The sequence below is a fragment of the Chiroxiphia lanceolata genome, chromosome 15 (assembly GCF_009829145.1).
Source record: "Chiroxiphia lanceolata isolate bChiLan1 chromosome 15, bChiLan1.pri, whole genome shotgun sequence".
In the NCBI taxonomy this organism is placed as follows: Eukaryota; Metazoa; Chordata; class Aves; order Passeriformes; family Pipridae; genus Chiroxiphia; species Chiroxiphia lanceolata.
Window position 1 is genome coordinate 4,689,827 of NC_045651.1, and position 23,485 is coordinate 4,713,311.

At 40.9% G+C, this 23,485-nt stretch overlaps 1 protein-coding gene across 1 annotated transcript in view; it reads left to right on the forward strand.

Annotated features, from left to right (window-relative positions):
• Positions 1 to 23,485, forward strand: part of SLIT3 (slit guidance ligand 3) — a 481,232-nt gene that overhangs the window by 240,079 nt on the left and 217,668 nt on the right. The window contains 1 exon segment of the mRNA XM_032702926.1: positions 3,470 to 3,541. Within this exon segment, the coding sequence (XP_032558817.1) occupies positions 3,470 to 3,541 (72 nt within the window).

A 23,485-nucleotide genomic window follows, 5' to 3' on the forward strand; every position in this document is an offset into this window, starting at 1 on the left:
GACTAACGTGTGGTCTGCCGTGCTGGGAGGGCACGTGAGCCACAGCTGCTGGGTTTTGTTAGATCCCACAGCTCTGATTGTGCAGAATTGAAGTCCAAGCTCTTTAATATCCCCGTGGCTCCATTTCTCCATCTCAGAAAGGAGGATGTTGCTTCCTTTGGGGGTTCAGCACACAGTGCTGGCTGGGGGAGCTCTTGGTTGAACGTGTCCAGTACCGTTGCCTGCTGTGCTGTTCCCCTCACTGGTCCCTCTGGGATCGCTGCCAAGGGCTTTCCAAGAGTGTTTCCATCAGAAACCTGGATGAGGGAGCCAGGGGGTCACTGCACTGTGCTGAGGCAGTGGCTGGTTGCTGGATTTCTGTGCAGTGTACTCTGCCTGTGGATTAAACTGGATGAAATTTACTCATATTTATCAAAATAACAGGAAGGATAATTTAATCTCAAAACATTTACTTCTCTCAATGTGTCTATTTTATCGTGAAGGTGTTTCCTTTGTGTTGGGCTCACTGCTTTCTCCACAGAGGAACCTTTGTGAAGGAGGGTGATGCTGATGGACTGGCACATTTTAGTTTATCCTTAGGTCAAGTGCTTTTGGTCAGCTAACACTGCATGTTAGGGGGGGCATTTTTGGAAGTCTTTTCTTCTGTAAAGCTGGAATTTTTCAGATTTCCTCCTTAGGATATGTCATGTACCCATGCATTGCACTTTCCTTCCGTTACAGAGTTACGTAGTTTGAAACTTCTGCCTAAGAAATAGGAAATGTATTAGCAATCATAATTTATTTTTCTTCATATTTGTTCATTTTTTCTTGAATACTGCAATATTTTTCCTTTTTTTAAAGAGTTTTGTTTTAGCCTCACCTCTGTTCACCTGGTTTTCTGCAGTTGCTATGAATAACTAATATTTATTTTACATACTGTCAGTGTGAGCTTCTCATTTTGCCTGCAGGGGGTGAAAAGCTGGAAATTTAGGGTAAACTCAGTAGACAAGTTGCTTGTTAACAGCCTTCTGCTTTCTCGGAGCAAATTTTGGGAAGTGCCCAGGCTGAGCCTGGTTGGGGTTTGCTTGCTTATGAAAGATGCTTAACAAAGGTTTGGCACAGTATCAGGAGGCAGAGAGAAACACTTTTCCTGGCCTCTTCAAAATGGGATTATTATAATTGTGAGAAGGCAGTTAAAGAAAACTAAATCTGCATTGGTGAATTTTCCTCCATGCTGTGTCATTAGGGCCATGCAAGGCTGGCAGTTCTTCAGCCCACTGGAGAGATTTATGCAGTAGTGGTACCTAGAGGAGAGTGCCTAATAGAAAATGAAAATAATACAGTTTACAAGAATGTTTTTCATAGGAAATGGATGAACTTCCTACAGTCCCCTGGTTTTGCTGACTGCAGGTTGAGAGTTGAGCATAAAGAAAAAGCACAAAGCAAAAACATAAATTAGCCCTTTTAGAACACAGTAATGCTAGAAAAAATAACTTTTAAACCTAACTTATTTTTAAACATGATTTGAAATAATGCACAATAAAATGCCAGACAAATGCAACTTGAGACGTTGGCGGATTTAGTGTGGTTTTCTTTGACCACACAGTTCTGCTTTTTCAAGCCCTTTTTGTTCTGCTTTGCGTGCGTCTTCCCTTCAGATCTGACTAATTTTTGCCTTCCTAAGCCATTTTGTCACGCTTTTCCCATTGGCTGTGGCTCTGCTGTGCCTCACTGTCACACCAGAGTGACTCCCTGTCATGAAATCGGTCTTCAGCATAAGACTTCCTTCTTCTGGGTCTGAAGTACCCTTTACTTTCTCTGGGTTGCCAGATCATTTGTCTGGGTTGAAGGTCTGTCTTTAAAAGAACTAATATTTTGTTGCTGGCAAAATAAAGGGGAGGTGAAGGAGAGGTCAGAGTGTGGATCAGTGTTAAACAAATTGTGAAGGTCACAAAGAATTTTAATCTGACTTGAAAAAGGGACTTGTATCCAGCAGCACATTTTTGTTTGTGATAGTCTGAATGGACAATTGTGGCTACTTTGAGAATTTGGTGTAGACTGCATGACTGGTATAAATTGAATTAGTCCCATGACAAGGACATAGTCCCCTTTTTTTCTTATCTGCCTGATGGAAAGCAGAAGAAAGGCCTGCGTGACACATCTTGACCCGCAGTGTCAATGTGGGCTTTTGTGACAGGCTCTGATTTCTGGCCTCTCATTTGATAAAACCAATTTGGGGGAGGCTAGAAAGGGAGCTTGCTGCAACACTAAATGTACTTACAGAAAAGAGTGTCTGGGGGTGAGTACAGATTCCTGCCATTCATTCCCTCTTAATAGTCATTAGAAATCCAGAGTTTCTTTCTGAAAAGGGGGCAAAATGCTGGGCTTGTGTAACACGGGGACACAGTCACCCCAAACGATGCACTGTGTAATTCCCTGGGCTGCAGTATCACCTTTCTTTGTCCTTTTGTCCAGCCATCCTTGCCTTCCATTTGCTCATTTCTTATATTTTTCTTTCCCACTCATCTGCCTTCCTGTCCCCTTCTTACACAACTCTCTTACCCCGGCTTTGTAACCTAAACCAGGCTGAAGTTGCTCCCTCTCCTCCCTGCTGACAGGGCACCAGCAAGGAAATCAGGGTGAGTGCTGCTTTTCCTTAGCATGAAAACATCCCAGCTTTCTGGGTTTGTGTCCATCTCCCTCCCATTCCTGATGCCCTCCTTCCTGCCTCCACCTGCACTGCTGGAGGGTTGCAGATTTGGAAATATTCATGGTGCAAAAAGGGAAAAAGCACCTGAATGCAGGTTGGGTGACAGGAAACTACAACCTGAACTCACAATGAAGATGTGATAATTTAAATGGAAACATTTGTAATGTTTTAGTACTAGAAAGGCTTTTTGACTTGCTGTTGGTTGGTTGTTTTTAAGCAAGGTTAAAAATTCAGTTGTTGCCATTGATTCACACTGCAGTGGGGTTCTTAATGTGGTGGATTAAGATCTTTTCACTGTGAATTTACAAGGCTTACAGGAGAGTGATTGTCATGTTTTTCCTGAATATTAATTTCAAATAAGAGGCTGTAATCTGAGCAGGGGTAGCCAAGTTATTTTTGCAGTCAGTAAACCAACAGGAGCATAGTGAGAAAATTTCATTTACACTACAGGGTTGCAATTCCAAGGCACAAGGTTTGGCTGCAGGTACTCTGACAGCAAATCCTGCATTGTGCCAGTGTCATGACTACATGTGAGGGATGTTTTCTGGAAGTTCTGTCACTGGTATCACGAATTCTGGTGGGTTTTGTTGTGGAGTCATTTCAGCTCATTCCATAGACCTCTAGAGGAGGGAAAGAAAATTGAAAACATCATGTGGTGTATCAAATCCAGAAACATCTACTTTTCCAAGCACGTGGATGTTCCATTATCTCATGGAGATTTGAGAAATGTGTTCTCTTTGTTAATACAGTGTATTTTTTTTTTCCTCTTCCCTTATTTAGGGACCTGAGTGAAAACCAGATAAAAGGAATCCCTAGAAAAGCCTTTCGAGGAATCATCGATGTGAAGAACTTGTAAGTGACAACTTCATTAATATTTGTGGTGAAAACCACTCTCCCTGGGTTACATCTGGCTGTTATTATGTGTTTGGCTACCACTTGTTTAGCTCTGTGCAACACCAAAGGGACCTGCAGACCCTGCAGCTTTTTGTCAGGGGCCTCACAGGCTACTTTGGTCCACACTGGGAACACCCCTGGGGAAGTTCTGAGCAAAGGAAAAAAAGTGTTCTTAAATGCTTTACCCATTCCTGCACTATTGCCCTGAAGAAAGATATGCATAGGAAAAGTACTGTTAGAGCTCAGGGATGAAATTGAAATGTTTCACTTAGAATAAATCTTCTGTTCCACCGCTGGTGTGGACAATAAATATGACAAAATGTGGCACACAGGCACCGTGGTTGAGTGCAAACATCAGAAAATTAAAAAAAAAAATAAATAAATACTGTGGGCAGTTAACTGTGCATGCTTTGACAGTCGGTACTGAATGTTAAAATAATTTGTAAAAGCCATTAAAGAAAGAAAATAGGGGTTTATTGTTGGTGCTGATGAAGCTAGGCTGTCCTAACTGTTTTCTGTAACATTTATTTAGTAGAAGAGTCAGCTAAGGGAGATCTAAAAAGAAGCCCTTTTGTACAAAGTCTTGCACCATACCTGTGTTCTGTTTTTTCTGAGCACTGTGCAGATGCCTTTGGAGGCTTTGGGATGTACAGAATATGAACACTTGTAGACATGATATAACACTTACAGCTGTTTCTGCAGTCATTCAGCACACTAAGCCTGTGCTTCTTCAGTGGTTTGTCACTCACTTTGTGCATATTCAACAGTGACTTTAGCTTTTCTGGTAACAAGAGGCCTTTTTACCTGAATATCAGCATGAGAAAACACATCTTGAGAAGCCACTTACTCTGATGTTCCTCTTCAGTGGAGGAGCATCAGAGGACCTGTGTGAGCAGGTCTAGTTTTCAAGACACAGGAAAATACGAAGAATGTAGTATATAGCAGGAAACATTTTGTGGATTTTAGACAGAAGAGTGGCTTTTTTGTCATGTTAGCATGAGCTTTACTTACATTGTGTGATCTAGAGGAACAATAGATGGTCTTCTGTCTCAGAAAATCTAACTTTCCCAGCTATAATTCATTGTTAGTTGTCTGACTTCATTTAAAATAGCAAAGTTTGCATTCAGAGTTTAGTTCACCTCTGGCAAGCTGTCACAACAATCACAGGTGCTTTGATTTATGCACCCACTCTCAGTGCAGAAGGAAGCAGGGTTTTTCTCCTTTCCCTGAGCTGATATCAAGGGATGACTGGCTGGAGTGCTTACAGGAGCTCTATAAATGTCAGGATTTAAAACTTCAACAACAAATTGTGACTGTCAAGTTAGGCAGTATCTATTATTTTGCTGTAAAAGACACAGTATCAGAAATACTTCCCTGTAGCTACTGCTTCTGTCTCTGATGAGTACTGAGTTTATCACAGAATCATAAAATAATTCTGGTTTGGAGTGACCTCTGGAGGTCACCTAGTCCAGCCTCTGGCTCAGCAGGAGCACAAAGCTCAGTAGTCTGACAGATTGCTGATGTGAGCCACGAGCACTGATTGTTTAGATAAATAGCAGGAGGAGCAGACTTTCCCCTCATATCTGTAGACATTCTTTTTTGGTAAGAACTGTGTGAGTTGTGTACCCAGGGTGGTTCATTAGAGCAGGTGACTCTTGTTTCCAGACACAGACTGGTGGCCTGTGAGCTGCTGAGAGAAACATGGCAAACTCTTGAGCCAACTTGCTGCTGGAAACACATTAAAATTTCTACAGCAATAACCGTAAGGGTGTGATGCGAGTTGAACCAAGTTTTAATATTTAAAGCTCTTAAAACTTTAAGCAGTGCCTTTAACATGCCAATTGCCATTCTAAGTCTAGACTTGGCAACCAAGCCTCTCCCTCTTTGAGTCCCAGGGATGACCACGCCAACGGAGGAGGAGAATGAGCCTCTTTTGCCTTTTGGTGCCATCCAGCTGTTCCAACACCTGCACTGCTCATGCCTGGTGCCTCTGCCACGTAGACACTGAAGGGAGAGCAGCAGGGTTGCCTGTTTCTATGGTTATCGCTCTGCTGATTTATTGTACTGTCTCGGAGTTCTCCCACCCTATAAAAGCGTGTTTGTGAGGGATCTTGGAGACTCTGAGACGTAAGAAATAAAGCTACACATTCTCCCACGCTCCCCAACCTTTTCCAATTTATATTTAAAATTCATACAGGGAAAGGCTGGCGTGGAACAGTCTCTGTTTTCGTGGCTCGACATTTAACGTGACCTCAAATTCTTCCAGGTCCTACAAAAAGTGTCCCCATGTCATGGCAAAAATAATAACTCTGTAGATATTATAACAGGGACTCAGCAAGTGCTAGAGCAGATGAAAGTCTCTAGATTAATGCAGTCTTTCACAGCAGCTTGGAAAGCTTCCCTCAGGAAAGAAAGCAGAGTTGATACAATAGACTAAGCCAGGGCATGAATTCCTTTTGGATACAGGCTCCGAAATACTCGGCCTGAGGGCTCAATATAAATTACAGTGGGTGCCATTTGGAAACCCTGTGAGAATTACCCTGTCTCAATGTGGTCATAAGTGACACAAAGTCACAGGCTGTGTCCAGCTGGAACACTCTGGTGTAAAAAAAAATCTGTTTGGTGAATTTAAGGGCAGAGGTGCTGCTGTGTGTGCAAAACACTGAGAGTCTTTGGTGATGGCCCTGAGCACCAGGGCTGCAGAACTGCCTTGGTGCCAGTCATTTAAAAAAGTAAATGTTAAGATGATAGGGGAAAAAAAAAAGTATTATAAAAAGCAATGTTTCAAGATATTTTTCACCTTGTCTTTCTCTTTAAATGGTAAAAGCTTTGTATCTTTTGTCATTCTTTTAGCAGAGCAGTGAGCCCAAGAAAATGGGCTTGGATAAGGGCTGTGCTAAAGAAGAGCTTTTAAATGTCAGGAAAGCCACTGTTTTTGCACAAAATGAAGCCAAAGCAGAAACTGGGGGTTTTCAAACTCCCAAGCGGGGGAAATTTTGTTGTCTGAATGATTTTCATATGAAGTGTTTTCTGCTGTTTGAGTACAAAATCAAAGGAAGAATCTGCAGACAAAGAATAAATTAGTAACTCCATTCCTAATTGAAATACAGAATTATACAGCTTTCAGAAAGTGTCATGAGCACATAATGTCCATTACCAGTAGTGAATTTATATGATAATTTGGCAAAAGCTGACACTTTGAACATAGTGTAGAGTAGATGCATAAATGCTGCTCAGTGGTCCTAAGAGCTGAACAAGAAAGGGCAAGAGAGGGCCAACCTGCAGAGTGCACCTGTATTCAATTTCTGTTCCTTATTACTTAGAGGACAGGAAATGTTTCTTGCAGGATTATAGCCCCAAGTAAGCACATTTATTTCAAGAATTAAAGTATATGGGTTTGGGTCTCTTTGAGCTTTGGGCTATCTCAGCACTGTCAGCCATGGCCTTTCATCATAAAAATATATGGAGCTGGTTCTTGGATTTCTGCACGTTTCCCCTGCTTGAATCACATCTTGGCATTCAGGTGAGTGCTCCTCTGGTGAGGCATTCCTGCAGGTGCTGTTGAATAAACCTGCACAGCCTACCTTACTGAGGGCAGCCAGGCACCCAGGATAGGAATATACAGAGCTTGATATTAGGAAGGAATTCTTCCCTGTGAGGGTGGTGAGGCCCTGGCACAGGTTGTCCAGAGAAGCTGTGGCTGCCTCATCCCTGGAAGTGTCCAAGGCCAGGTTGGACAGGGCTTGGAGCCACCTGGGCTAGTGGAAGGTGTCCCTGCCCATGGCAGGGGGTGGAACTGGATGAGCTTTAAGTTCCTTCCAACCCAAACCATTCTGTGAGTCTACAAAATCTGTCCCAGGCAAGGAAGTGAAATGATTCATGGCAAAGGAAAGAGGAATATGCAGCACAGATATGTGAGGAGAATGGCAGAGCAGCAGAGCGGAGGGGGAGCCAACCTGGCTGAGGAACCACCCCGTTTGAACCCCACTGGAGCCACGTGGAATGACACACTCATTGCTTTTTCTGTGAGGATTTGCTGCCATTTCTTGTTCTTGATTCACCAGAACCTGTTCGGCTTCTGCCTTTTATCTCTTGTAGGCTTTGGCTATAGGATACTTTAGCACTGGGATTCAGAATACCACAAGCTCAGAGGTTCATCTGTCATGATAATGTGGGCTCATTGCATTTCTGTCTAAATATTTCCCAGGCACACACGAGATAATAGCTCATATCACTAGACCTGCAAGCTGCTTTCCTGGTGTCCTGGGGCCACTTAGCAAATTGAGGGTAATATCCTTCTTGATAGCCCTAAAGGTGCTTTTGGAGGAAGAAATGAAGCATTGAGATTTATTTTTTTAAAAAAAATGCAGGAATGCATCAGCACATATGTAACGTTTAACACTTCTGCAAGTCAGTACACATTTATTTTCCTAGTGGTTACATTACCTATGCAGTGTGAAAAATCAGAGCTCTCTGAGTACTGTAAAATATTGTTGTACCTATTAGTTTCAGTTCCTTATTTGTTAAATGGCTTTTCCTGGAAGGTACTCTTACTTTTTCTGCATGCATCTACTATTAGCATCGATCCATGTGACTTTTACAAAAATTAAACATCTAGATTGCACATTCAGGTTTTGGAAAAAGCTGAACTTGCTCTTTACATTAAGAGTTATTTGACATTCACCTACACAAAATATAGAAATGTTCCTGTGGAATTTTTTTCTTTTTAATCCATCACAACCAGCACTGCAGAGCATATTTGTAATTTTTGCCATTCAGCCATAGAAATAACTAAACATACCTGTCAAATTAAAATAACAAATAAATCCAAGAAAATAATGGTTGATTTGTGTGTAGCTGTTTCACCAGCAGAAAGCAAGTGATTGTGAGTTATTTGCCCTACATAAATATGCAGTAGATCTTAATGAAATGTTACACTACAAAAAGTAACTTCTTTAGTCTCGGTTCTCTAGGGAAGCTATTATCCAGAGCCCTCTGAAATTCCTGGCCTTAGTTTCTTGACATTTGTGTACAGTATTCACTGTTACTGTTGCAGTTTGCAGTAAAATAAAACAAAAGGAGGGAGATGAACAGTTGGCCAGATTTTCCACTCCTTTGGTGTAAAATCTGGAATAAGTCTACTGAAGCCAGTGGTTGGATTCAAATAAAAGAAAAGAAATGCCTAGAGGAGAATTGATTATCACATGTTGGCTTGTGTACTTGCTTATGTATCTTTCAATGGACTGAACAATAGGTGTCTGTATTTGATGGTGTGCATGAAAAGCACAGTATATTTTAAATATGAATAATGAAAATTAAAGGAAAGGATACATTTCTGTTATGGAAGAGATTTCAGGTTGTTTTGATCTCAGCTGGTATTTTTAAGTATTTTCAGAGCTGGCAAAACAGGTGAGAGGTATGGAAACAGCTATTTGAAATACTGGAGACAAACCTTTTGCCTTCTTTAGGGGGTGAAAAGATCATTTTACTTCAACCGTAAAGATTTGTAAATAACTTTCCTTCCCCTTACCCACAAATTCACGCTGCACTCAATGTATTCCAACAGTGTGTTCCTTTCTGTCTCCTGTAATTAGTCTTCATTGTGACAGTGACCATAATGAATTCAAGAGAGATCTCTGTGGCCATCACATTTGCTTTCCTAGAAATTTCATTGTCATGCAGCATTATTATAACATTAAAATAACACGTTACCCACTTACCACCTTCTATGGAGAAACACCACCTGCAGCGTCGGTTAATTTTATGAATACATTAGTTTGAGCTTTTGCCATCTGTTCTGTCCCTTGTAGCAAATGCAAAAAGCATATATTTCACAATTAACTCATTAAAAAGATATGATTGATTGGAATGCACGTGCATGTTCCCTGCACAATGCACGGTGCACTTAAGGTGAGATGTGCAAAACCAACCCAGCAGAGAGAGAGAGAGACTCTGAGTGGTAGCAGAGGACATTTTGGGAGACAATCATGTTCATCTCTTTACACCCTCATAAGAAGGGCCGGACACAGAGCTCGCTGCTTCATTTTTAGTTGAGACTCGTGGCCCACCTTTGCAGGCCCTGCCTGGCTGCCTGTTCTGCCCAGGGAGCTGCTCTTGGCTCTGCTGCCTGAGGTCACTTGCTGGTATATCATCCCTTGGTTTTGTTTTCTACTTCATTCAGCTCTGAATCACTAACCTTTAAAATCCACCTGCACTGATCTTTCTAAATTACTTCTCTTGTCTATCTTATAGTAAAAATCAGAGAATAAAGCCAGAAACCCTAAACACTGTGCCTTAAGCCTGGCTTTGGGCAGGCAAGAAGGTGTAGGGGGGACTTCTGTTTTCCTTTGTCCCAGCTGAAGGCGCTTCCTGTTGGCCCTGTTTCCATCAGGAACATCCTAACTGCTGCAGCCGTAGCCAAGGGAGAGCCTGTTAGGAACACAGAGATGAAAACTTGAAATTTAATTCAGAAAATGCATTCTTTTAATCTCAGTTTCCTCTCTGCCTCCAGTGAATCTGCAGAGCCTTTTTCCTCTCTGTCTGTGCTGTTCTGTGTTGGGAAGGGGAGGTGATGCAGATTCCCTCTGTACTTCCTAAAGGTTTGTGGGAGCACAGCATCCTGGACACAGGGGTGTGTGCCCTGCCTTCAGGGAGGGCTCCTCTGGTATCCCATTGCAGGATGGCTGAGGATGAGCTCTTGAATAAGGAGCTAGTTCTGCATTTTTCTAGAATATGATACCCAGAGGCAGTGCCTTCTGAATAACTGTGCTCTCTACCAGTTTATCAGAGCTGTCGTGAAATACTGTGTATTTCAAGTGTCATTGCAACACTGAAACTCCTGCATGTATCTCTTTTAACATCATAAGGAGTAGGCATTATTCAAAATTACCTCAGTGGGAAGAAAGTTTCGTAGGATTTTTGCATTGTGCACTGATGCTCAGAGATGCCAGTTCAGCAGTGATCTTGCTAGTGAGTGAGCCAGTTTCAGTCTTGATAGTGCATTTTTGCAAATGCTTGGCAGTAGTGTTATATCAGCTCTTCAGGGGCCATTTGACAAAAGCATGTGGTGATAGGACAGGGGGGAGTGGCTTTAAACTGACAAGAGAGCAGATTTTGGTTGGACATTAGGAAGAAATTCTTCCTGTGAGGGTGGGGAGGCCCTGGCACAGGTTGCCCACAGAAGCTGTGGCTGCCCCATCCCTGGAAGTGTCCAAGGCCAGGTTGGACGGGGCTTGGAGCAACCTGGGCTAGTGGAAGGTGTCCCTGCCCATAGCAGAGAGGTGGAAGTGGATGAGATTTAGTCCCTTCCAACCCAAATTATGAGAGTCTAGGATCCTGTGATTCATGTGATCAGCTGCAGGGTTTGGTCCCAACCTGCTCGATATTCCTGTATTTTATGAGCAGAGCTGCCACTGGGAATGCTGCTTCCTTACATTCCTCCTGAACAACCTCAGATGGTCCCATCTGCATCAGGGAGCAACAGAACAGACACGTACAGACTAATAACCTGTAAGTGCTGCAGCACACAGGAGAAATACTGGAAAACCCCAAAACCATTTCAGGAAGTATTTAAACTTATGTTGTATTTGGTAGTGTGATCAGACTACATTTTCTGGTTTTTTTAATCCCCTTTCCCATGTCCCTTTCTAATAAATAAAACACAAGGTGGACTAACCAGCACAAAATGATCTTAAATCTGTTGAATGTGCTAAACTACGACTTGTACTTCTCTTGAGATCGATTGCACAGATTGAAAATGCACCGCTCTTTTTATTTTCTTTCTTTAATTTTTTTTTTTTTTTAAATGAAAACATCTGCATTAAGTAGAGTGGATGTCTGCTCTATTCTCCTGTCCACTTGCATTTCAGGAAGTATTTATTTCATGGATGCCTGTAGTTGTGGGCTCAAGTAGCCACAAGGGATCTGTCACCGGCAACTTATTAAAAGCTGAACCATCACTCCCGAGAAACAGATTTCCTCACTGTAAAGTTTGCTTTCCCCTGAGTAAAATGTCAGATAAATAAAAGCTGAAATACCTCTTAAGTGTGTTCTACCTATAAAATAGAAGTACATAAGCCAGCACTATGTTGTAGTGGAGGATGTATGTTTGGTGGCATTTAATATTTTTTAAATTTTCGTCTTTCTGATGCTAATCAGAGCTTTCTACCTCCATAATAAGGTTATACATAATATTGATTTCCCCAATTTCTGTATGTATTGGTTTCAATATCAATTTTTGGGCAAACCATAGATTGTTAGATATTTCTTGTAGGCATAAGACAAGCATTAATACCAATTATTTTTTCCTTTACTGGAGACGTATTTCAAGCATTCTTTAAAGGCTGTACTTTAATTGTTTATATGGTAAAATCCTAATGCTGATGGCAAGAAAGATGAAGTGCACCACATAAGCCTAAGTCATCCTTTCCATGTACTTCAAATTCTGTTGTGATCTTCCCTGTGCTTTATATTTTGCATAATTTATTGCCTTCTCCTGTCTAAGAAGGCTTCTCCTGCAGCCATGAGCAATGCAGCTCTGTAGGCTGGTCATCAGTGGGGCTTTGGAAGAGGGACATGGATGTACTGTGTCCCATCAGGAACGTGGCACATCTGGCACAGTGACGTGAATCTGGCACGGGAGACCGAAAAAATTCAGTATTTGGGTGGGAGGGCCCCGGGCTTGGTGGTCACTTTTAAATTTTCCGTTTGATTAGGTGAAAAAAAGGTAAAATCTGGGAGTCTGGAGATTTACGTTGCACATAATTCACTTGCTTAAATGTAACACTGGTGGAAATTTTTAAATGAGACCACAAGCACCAGGTCCAGAGCCTGGTATAAGAAAACCTCACTCCTAAGCTTGAATGGGATCCTTTATCTGGGGTTTGAAATCTGCTACAAAAAGTCAGGGTGACTGTTGTTATTTCCAGAGATTATTTATCTGCTTACTTAGTTCTCAGAGCTCTGCTCTGTGTTTTCTAGGCTCATTATTCTTTTACCCTAATAAAGCACAGCTCCATTTTGGTGCAGCACCCAGGCTGCAGCACTGCTTTTGTAGGGACAGTAATGAATAGCAGATTTGGCCCTTTTCTGTTTTAATAGTCTTACAAGAGTCTCTTTGACAGAAACAAACTCCAGAAAGTACCTTGATTTAAAAACAGGCTATGTGGTATTCTTACTGTCTTTTTGATATAAAACTTGATTAAAATGGGATGAGACATCAGTTGAAAAAGTATGGAAATCAAATTTTCTTTATTATGTACGTGTTTAGGCTAAGATATGCCTACAGTTTATCTTTGTATAATTTATGCTGTCTTTTTGCCATACCTTAATTCTGAATACATTTGCTGAAGATTTCCTGCAGCATTCATCTCTGATTGTCAAGAGGAACTTTTATTCTGGAAAAAAAAAAAGAGACAGTACTGGTTTTAATTATGAATCTAAATAGCTTCATAACCACTGTGAACTCTGAATTTACATCATTTTTATGATAGCCTCACCATTCCAGGTTTATTGATTTTGTCATTTGCTTCATTACATTTAATGCAAACCTTTTGTATGGAATTATTCCGGTGCTGTGCTGGGCACGGAGGGGTCAGTGTGTGCAGTCTCTAGCCAAAACAGCACAGCAATATCATTTTAGTGCAGACTCCATGGCTAAAGGGGGGTTGTAAATACTGTCCACCAGCAGAACAAAGTTTGCCTTCTCCTCTTGACCTTCCCAGCTGGACAAAGTTAAAACCATAGCTTGAGTTGTCTTTTTTTTTTTTTTTTTTTCCCCTTTCTTTCTCTCCCCCCTGTGTTTCTTTTTTGGCTTTTTGGTCGGTGCAACACATGTCTGTCAGTTAGAGAGAAAAAGGATCTTTTGGCAGATCAGGGTTGGGCAGTGCCTGCTCCATCCCTGGCAGTGCCACTCTTTGCCATGGGACTGGTCTGGCAGGACCAGTTCTGTGCCCACTGGAGATGACCTGCTGCTCAGAAATTGTTTTGAAGAGCCAAGGTGCTTTTTGGCTTTCAAGGCAGGGACACTGTGGGTTTCTGGGGTCCTCAGTTGTTTTACCATTTCACAGGGATTAAGTTTTGATGTTTCATTTTGTAAATAGGCAGCAGTGTGCCTGGATTTGCTGTAGCTTTTAAAGTGCCCCTGCCTGTGGCAGAGGGTTGGAACTGGATGATCTGTGAGGTCCATTCAAACCCAAACCATTCTGTGATTCTATGAATAAAACCTCCTCAGTTCTTAATTTACTGCATCCCCTTTTTCTGGGGAACACAATTATTATTTTTAATCCAACTTCATTTATAAAAGCAATGAAAACACTACTGCTAAACAGGTAAGTAAATGGATCCTTGTTTTCCCAGAAGGCAATGAAATGGGCTCAAAAATTAATTTCAGTAATTGATTGGGAGACTAGATTTCCTGTAGCACTCTTCCTCAACCATGAAACGAGATGGATGTCCCCCCCCCTTCGTGACCCCAGCCCTCAACTCAGCTGCAGCTTTCTGTGTGAGAGCAGAGCTGGGTATTTAAAACAACAATAATGACGAGGCCTGTGTAGTTTCTTGCCACATTTAGAGCCCAGAAGGGAATGATTGTGTTTCCCATTCAGTCTGTTCCATGGCTTCGCTGCCCTGCAGTTGGGTGGCTCCCTGAGATGAAGTGGCTGTAGGAGAACGGAGCCACCTGCACTCCAGTTCAATTCAAAATCGTTATGCCTTGAAAGGAAAACATTTTTGGAGGGGAAAAAAAAAAAAGAATTAAGCTGTAATGGGATGGTTGTGTTTTACGGTCTTTGTATCACAAGGTGGTTTTATATGAACATATGCTCACCGTGTTTGTACAGCAAGGGATGTTACACAGTCCTTTTAAACAGCTACATCGCTGCATCATTTGAAAATTTCCTCAGAGGAAGCTCAGATCGTGTAAATCCTGCATGGATATTAAGAAGATCCTGTGGAAGGTCCTAATTTTATTTAAAAAAACCCCTCAATGTTTGTGCTTGGATCTGCAACGTTTTCTTCCGATATAAAATAAGGATCTGAGTGAAGCACAGAGGGATTCTCAGGCACTCAAATACATGTTATGAGATTAATAGAAATAGTGAAAAGTTGATTATCTAGGTGCAAATTTGAGAATGGCTTCAGTATAATAGCTTTGAGGTAGGCAAGAATAAAATCCCTTTTGTTTAAGACCAGATGACCCAGGGAGAGTGGGAGAGCAGCAGTAGAAAAGGGCTGTGAGATGATGGTCTCATTTGTACAACTGATTTCTGCTATGGAATATCATTTTCCTTCACATTTTTTTCCCCTACCAAAAGCCTGTGGGATCTAATTTTGCTTTTGTTTACCCTTTAGTAGTCCCATAAATGTCAGAGAAAGAAATGGGAGAATTCCATCTTCATGGGGAAGTGACCTCTGCTCCAGTCTTTTGTGGTTTGGTTGTTGTTTTTTTTTTTTTCAAAGCTCTTTTTGGAGTTATTTTTCCAACTCATTGAGCAGTAGTGCAGTAACACTGTGAAATATCTGTACACAGCTTGTCTGAGGTGCATTTTCACACTTAAGAATTCTTCTTCCTTTCTCCTGTTTTACTGGGGAAAGTGAGGATTTCTGCCTTGTTCTTTTGAAGGAACATAAGGCTTTTTGAATGATCAAAATAATTGCTGTATGTAAAGTCTGCATCAATATTCTGTCAATCACAAGTTGTTTATAAGGCAGTCACAGTATGTTAATACTGGAATATAGAATGATGCTTTTCAAAAAACAAACAAAAAACCCCCACAAAAAACCAACAACAAAACCAATCCCCCCAAACCCTAGAATTTAAAGAGAGAAGCTAATGGGCTGTATAAAACTGTGGTGTGGGGAACAAGAAATCTTAAGGCAAATGGTTTGCATTAAGATCCCTGTAAGCAGCTCTTGCTGCTTTTCCAGGTGCCCAACATAGGAGCACCCAGCCTGCTTCTCAGGGCAGCGAACCAAGGCTCTTTCATGCATGTTAAAAATTGCTTGTCATGATGTGGGGTGGGAAATGGCGCTTTTTGGTGTGAAAATCAGCTTTAGAAATGAGATTGATTTTTTTTTTTTTTGTGTCCTTTTTATTTCTTCCTTCTGCTTTCCTTTGTGACCCCTGGGTAGCCCCTGTTGGCGAGTTTCACCCTTGAACCCGCTTTATTTTGTGTTTCATTGATATGCTTAAACTCAGGTCGCGTGCAGCAACAGCTATTGATTAGGTCCTGCTTTTAAACCCAGTCTTACAGGGAAGATGCTGCCAGGAGGTCAAGTGGTCTGCCTGGAGTGATTCACTGAGTGGGGAAAGGAGGGGGACTCGCAATTACCTGAAGCGTTTTAGCGGGGGTTTCTTGGTGGGGATGGATTTTTTTTTTTTGCTCGGATTTTAGCGCTCTGCCTCGAGCTCTCCTTGCAGTTCAGAGACGTGGTGCTCTCCCTTGATGAGGAGCAGCTGAAAGCGTAATTAAGGGTTAATGTTCAGGCGGGTGGGGTGGGGGGGGGAGCAGCAAACCTTTTGCAGTAAGTTGGGCAATAAGCAGCTCTCTCAGCCTGAGAAGGGCGGGAGAAATGTCCCGGGAAGCCAGTTGTGCAGGTATCCTCTTTACCTACTTACAAAGGAATTGTTGCTTTGGTTGCCAGGGAGAAAACTTCAGGGCAGGGCTTTTCTCTGGCCGTTTTATTTCGGCGCTGTCACATCTCAGCGGGGAAGAGATGTTTGAGGTTTGGTGTAAAGGGTCAGGTAAGGTGACTGGTGTGCTCTTGTGATCCAAACTTGCTGCCCAATCCTACCAGGGAGGACAAGTTTTCTTGCACGACTGCCTTTTTGTCATGACAATCCTGGCAGAGGAAGCAGCTTTCTCTCCTATGAGTTTTTATGGACTAATGTCAGGAAAAAAATACTAATAAAAGTATGCCACCTAGCAAGGAAATTGCAAGGCCATATGGATTGAGTTAATTTTTAAATTTCTTTGTTAATGGCTTCAATTTTGTAAGTCTTGTAGAATCATTATTCAGTGACCAGTAAGCAAATGAATCAATGTAAGTAATGTAAGTGAATTAACAGTTCAGATACATAAGCATTTGTATTGAAGAAATCACAATGCCTAAGATGACCTGAAGGTTCGTGTTAAAATATTTCCTTTTGAAATTATTTCCTTAAAAAATGTAAAAAGAAAAAACAGTTTGCTGAGAAAAATTTTGGCGCCTGTAACTCCTAAGAAATTCTGTATATAAACCTGCCTCTGCAATATTTCCTGTTGATGTCAGATGTAAGGTGCACAAATTATTTAATAATACTAACCATATTTCTAATAGTAAGCCATCTTCTACCTATATTTTTGTTTTTGAATTGGGCATGCAGTTATTTCACGATGCTGTTTTTACTGGATTTTAATGGAATAATTCTTTCCCACTTCTGTTCAATTACAAGTCCTGCATTTATAGATAAGTACAGACTTCTAAGTTGCTCAAGTCTCCTGCAAGATGGAATAAATCCCTTTGGAGGTGACCTATCATCCTGTTTCTGCAGTGACTGTTGTTTTGGAGATTATGGTTGTCTCTTGATACTTGGATTTCTGAACTGTGAAGCTTCAGATCCAGAGTCAAGTTATTCCTTGTCCAGCAGTTAATGTCTCCAAGTGATTAGTGATCCAGAGGGAAAGCTGAAAAACAGGCTTCTCCACCTGTTAGCCTGATTTTTGGTTCTCCCCAAGAATTAAGGTTTTGTGAGGATATCAGATATCAGTAGGATTTTTATGATGTTTTTACTTTTAGGCACTGCAGGTCAATAAAACACTAGTGCTGTTATATGTGTTTTACCTATATCTTTATAAATGTATTTTGTGACAATAGCAACATCATCAGTAACTATTGCAGTGAGTGGTGTTCAGCACTTTTGGTATAAGCTCTCCCTGTTCTGTGTTTTAGATTGGTATTTACATGTCCCAAGGCCAGGGAAGCACATTTTAAATTGGAAATTCTGTAGGTTAATGGAACTGGAAGGGACACGTTCAGTTCCTCATGACACTGCTGACAGCTGAGCATCTGTGGGGTGGAGGAATAAATATATTAAAGGTTGAGGGACTCAAATGCAAGAGCCATCACATAAATGGCAAAAATAGATGGATGCCATTTGCTTTTACGAATTAAAAATAATAGACCTATGCTTTCATGTAGGTGGTAAGAAACTCCCTGGTGAATATGCACAAGAGTTGTGACATATGCTCCATGTCCCGTTCTTGAAGGATATGTGGTAGTGCCACATTGATTTGGTGAAACATTGTTCAGAAAGTTGAAGATCTGCTAACAAAAAACTGAACGTAGCGATCCAAACATATTGGGTGCTTATGGTTCATATGGGCGTTCAAGTGGGAACATTTGTTCCCAAGTGCTTGTAAACATAAATCTGCAGGATGGATTTGCTGTCCTTACCCTGGGTGACAAACGTTTCACAGCTGACGTGAGTTTGGCTGGCTGGAAAACACTAAAGCAAAATGGCTTTTTTTTTTTTATTTTTTTGTCAGCTGCAATCCAGTTTGCTGTTAATTCCATAGCAAAGTATTTAAAAATGGATGCAATTACTAAGTGCCCAGATAACTAAGAACATTATTTTTAGTTCCCATTTAATCTGTCAGGTAATTGACTTATATTTGGTTCTTCAAATCTTTTCTGGGTTTTCTTTTGATTGGCTTTTCTTAAAGGTTCTTTTCTTTTTCTGTCTAGAAACTAGTTATTCTTTCCAAACCCTTCTTGTTCTGGTTGGTTCTTAAGTGCTTTGGGCTTTCGTTTGTTGCGTGCAGGTGTTTCATTGACAGCGTAGGTGAGTTTTGGAAGTGCTCTAGACCTGGTGTAGATTTGGGAAGAGGGCAACACAAGTCACAGAGGCATAACTGGTGTGACATCTTTAGAAATATGCCACAGGATGATTCATCTGGATATGGACAACTACTGAGGGAGGAAGGATAGGTCTTCAAGTTCACGTGTAACTGCCCCACAAACACTTCATGTCTATGGGTGGGCTCTGATGGTGGTGATAATGAGGAGTCACCTGTAGGCTGGCCTGCCCAGGACTCTTGCATGAGGCTCTGAATGCACACAGAAATGAGTAACAGTAGCAAAATAGCAGATTTTACTAATTTGAACCTTTTTCCAGTAATCTTAGTCTAATGGGAGTGTTATTACCTTACTTATATATAAGTGTATGTATATGTAACTACCTAAGATAAATATATAAGCACAGTGAGTGCCCAGAGAAGTGCAGAGTAGTGTTTTTATGAACTTAGTACAAATATAAATAAGTATGTGAAGTGCACAGCAAGAACTCACCCTTTCAGTGAGGTTTTTGTAGCAGAAGCGGATAAGGCAGAAATCCAAAGCACACATTATGTTAACTTATTTGTTTGAAATCATGTAGGAGAACAAGCAAATTTGTGGCAATGAGGTAGAGAGTCAGACTATAAGAAGTAATTCCAGTGGGACCTGGGATGGGGAATTTGAATTCATTGCCTTGAGCAGTGAGAATGAAGTTTGATGTAAATGCCTTAAAAGCTCAGAAGGTTCAGGCTGAATTCGAATGTCTCTCTCCCACCCTTAGCACCAACTCATCTAAACTCACCCATATGCCTATCTAGGAGTGATTACAAGTCAGCCACACATCTGGCTTGCAGAATGAGATGTGATGCTAAGAAATGACAGACAGAAAGACTTAAAATCAGGGGGTCAGGACATTGCATGTGCGTTGAAGCAACGACTGGAAAACAAATTTCAAATGTTTTAAGTATCTGTTGCCAGCCTTGTTTTCTATCAGTAAGAGGGAAACAGCACAGGAGTGTGGTTATATGATGTTATGTATGGTTATATGATGTTATATATGGTTATATGATGTTATGATGTTATATATGGTTATATGGTGTTACATATGGTTATATGATGTTATATGTGGTTATATGATGTTATATATGATGTTATGTGGTTATATGGTGTACTTGAGTCTGCTACTCTTCCTCAGCTGGCCTGAGAAATCATGTGCCTGCAAAGCATCCAAACAGGATGAGGAGTCAGAATTTGGAGCTGCATGTTGTTTAGGAGCATTTGTATGTTAAAAACAAAACCTCTGATAATACTCAGACAGGTACCCAATTAATGACACAAAGATATAACTAAGCCAAATGACTCCTTGTCTTAAAGTAATTAAAACACTATTTTTATAGGTTTTTTTGTTATTTTTCAGTGGCAAATTTTACAGCAGAAACCACTAGAATGAGATAAATTCCATGACTCAAAAGTGAGCTGCTGTTGCCTGATCAGTATTGGAGAAAAGGGGGAAAACAAACAAACCTGGAAGCACAGCTCTTACACCCCTCACCTTTAATCATCTGGAGTGGCACTTGCTCTCCTAAAATCAGAGCCCACAGCTGGGTTAAAGCTGGAATGGCCTGCTTTGAAACCCCTTAGAAAGACTTCTGAACCTGTGTTAAGCATGAGCAGTACTGGAAACCCCTACCAGAGTTATCTAAAACTAATGCAGCATCTTGAAATATGTAGTGTTCATTAACTATGCTCTGGTGACTGTGGGATATAGTTGTTACTTTAGCATCTCTTAAATGTTGAGGAGCTGAATAGAACCCTACTAAAAAAACAAATAAAATCCCTAAAATGGGGCACTGAGATATTCAGAACTGTGCTTCCTTCTCTAGCTTTAACTGCCTGTTTTTAATTTTTTTTTTTAAACAATCTGATAAACCAGGATCCAGTTGAAAATTTATTGGTGTATTATACTAAGAAACTACCATTTATAAGTGCAAGCTTATATTCATCCACAAAGTTTTAATATGAATTTTATAGTTAACAAAAAAAAAAAAATCACCAAAATCCAAAAACCTACTGGTTTGCCCAAATTTACCAGCCATGCAGCAAGTCACTCTGCCGTGACTTTACTCACAGCATTTGCTGGTTTGGTATTCCTTCCTCCTAATTTGTGTCTTAAGGGCTAGAAAATACATATCTCAGGTCATTGTATGACTGTGGGTGATAGAATTAATCCAATGTACTATGGGATTTCAGAGGGGACAGATGTCTGGAGATCAAATGTCCAGATTTGTTTTTGCTCTGTCATCTCCTTTAACCGTGTAAAACAGGAATTACTGGAGTCCAGGTTCTGGCACGTTCACCTTCCCTGTGCCAGGGGTTCTGTTCATTCTCCACCACAGCCTCTGCTCCTCAGGTCATTGCTCATCAAGTCAAAGCCTCTCAAAAGCAGGAGAGCCGTAATTTTCCTCTCAAACCTGATTTTTTAAAATTATTAATGATACAAATGTGTAAACAGTAAAATGCCAAAATTAATACACCTTTTGCTAAGCGACCCTGTTGAATAACCAACCTGGGGGCTCCTGCTGAGCTCTGCACAGCCCTGGGCAGAGCTGGGCTCACGGGCATTCCCAGGGAAGCCCTGCAGGGGTGTCCTCAGAGCAGCAGGAATGTCATCCATGTGCAGAACATCTCCTCTCCTGTGCTGTGTGCAGAACCAGAAGGGCACTAACCCTGCCTTGCATCGCTCCAGAAAGTTTCTTGCACCCCTCTGAGCCCATCTTAGAAATACTGGTAGCTCCAAACAAACCTTGTCTGTCCTGACAACTGGCAGCTGATACACTTTTTAATAGGAAGGGATGAAGCATTCTGTGCCTTCCCTTTTTTTTAGGTTTTGGTTGCCTAATGAATTTGTTACGGCTCGGAAAGTACACACGGAATCATTTTCAAGAAGAAAACCCAAATCCCGGCTGATGGCCCGGCATTGATCAGCTGGAACAGCTCGCCTGTGGGGGCTTATTTGTTTTGCCTTCAAGAATGAGCACGGCTTATGTGCTGTTAGTTCCACAGAAGTGATGCCATGATGGTCCTTGAGCCTGTGTAAACACTGGCCTTGCTCACAGGGCACGTGTAGCCTCCTGCTGTGGGCGGTGGGATGAGGTTCTCTGGTGTCCTCAAGGCACAGCAGCCTGGGCCCTGTGGATTCACTGCACCTCTGTCTCCCTTCCCCTCCCTGGAGAGGAGCAAGAAGCTCCAGGTTTGATAGAAACAACAGCCACAAATGTGTAAACAGAGCTCAGGCATCGCTGCAGGTCAGGGGTGGGAGGTACCACTTCCTTAGGGATCCCATTCCACCTGGGACGGGTGGGTGTGACCACCTGCACCTTCTCCACCCCTCTTTGTACATTAAAAATTTCTACTAGACATAGATTAAATATCTGATTTTTTTTCTATATAAATGCCTTGGTTTCGCATTTTCCAGTTTCATACTAACATCCCAAATTATATGAATCCCTGTTAATATTCCTAGTCTGATTCCCTGTTATGATTTCCTATTAATAAGGTAACTGATTAGTAACATTTTGGAGGTAGAACTTTTCTTTACATTTGGTATTTGATACTTGTGAACTGAAAATAACAATAAGTAAGAATTTAAGGAGGTGCAAACCTTCTAAAAGTGTAAAAACCACCACAGTAAATAACTTTGGTATTCTCGAACACCCATTTTATCTTCCTCATTTCTTCCCCTTTTCCCCTTTGGGGCTATGGCAGAGGAGAACAACAGATGGTTATCAGTCAAGAGTAACTAAGGAAACCACAAAACCTGCCCCAATTGCTATGGAGACAGCCATTTCTGTGCTTGGTATGCACTATTTGTTACATCAGCAACCAGAGAGAGTTAAAAAAAGAAAAAAAAATTCTTCTAAAGCACCTGATATTGAAAGAAAATCTTGGGTTTATGTGTATTTGTCCTTGTGGGAAGTGGCAGGAGTAGTCTCCATGTCCGTTTGCCACTCAGGTTTTGCTTTAAGCTGATCTGATGGCTCGTTTTTGACAGCAGCATTTTGATTTGTGAGTTTATGTAGTACAAATACTCAGAGTAAATATTTAATATTTTTGAATAGTCTGCAGAATAATTATTTATAAGCAACTCTTCCCCTTCAAGTCAGATGTCCCTCCCTCTTTGAATTTAACAACCCGGCAGCAGAGGTCGGGTGTGAAAACTGAAGAATGTGACTGTGCCCAATTATTTCAGGCAGATGAGCTGTTTCTGCACAAAAGCTTCAACTGTGGCTTTTGGCAAAACCACATCCTTGGGAGACAAAATAAAAGGAATTTTGGAACACATGTAAAAATCTCAGAGGGAGAGATTGCAGCTTGATCACAGCAGCTGTATCAATTTTTTCAATTTTCTAATATAAGCAAGCTCTTATAGAATGATTTTAATGAAGCATCAATAGAGTAAAAATTAAATGTGAAAAAATGCCTTAAAAGCCACTTTGAAAGAACTTCATATTATTTTAGTGTAATTGAATTTAATGCTACTTAAAAGAACCATCTTTTCCCATTTATTGGGGCTTCCTTATCAATTAATTTGAGGATAAGGACTTTAGGTTGGTATGTGAGAAATTTTACATAGATGTGTTGGTGTCACTATCCTTTGAGATTTTAATATTCTTGAACTTATACTAGGACATTAAATGTTATAGAGTGTATCTAATTCTTACAGGTTATTAAAGAGCTTAAGTGTGATAGTGTGAACTTTACAGGAAAGGGATGGCAGAGACCCAGCAGTCTGTATTAGAAATGAAATAGAAAAGGTTTGGGAAAAATGTTGTCCAAGCAGAGGTTATTTTGGAGGTATAATTAACAAAATTAATTCTTTTTCTAACAATGATTCTATAATAAGTTACAGTGAATTTGCCTTCCTGTGAAATGACTGTTGACAATTCCTTTACATACTTTAGAGATACCTTTAATATGGATATTTCTGGTTAAAAATGTAAGTCTTTTATTGATGAGGTAATGGCTCTTGCCTAAATTCAGATCTACAACAGTAGATATCATCTATAACAGTAATTTTGTATCTGTAAC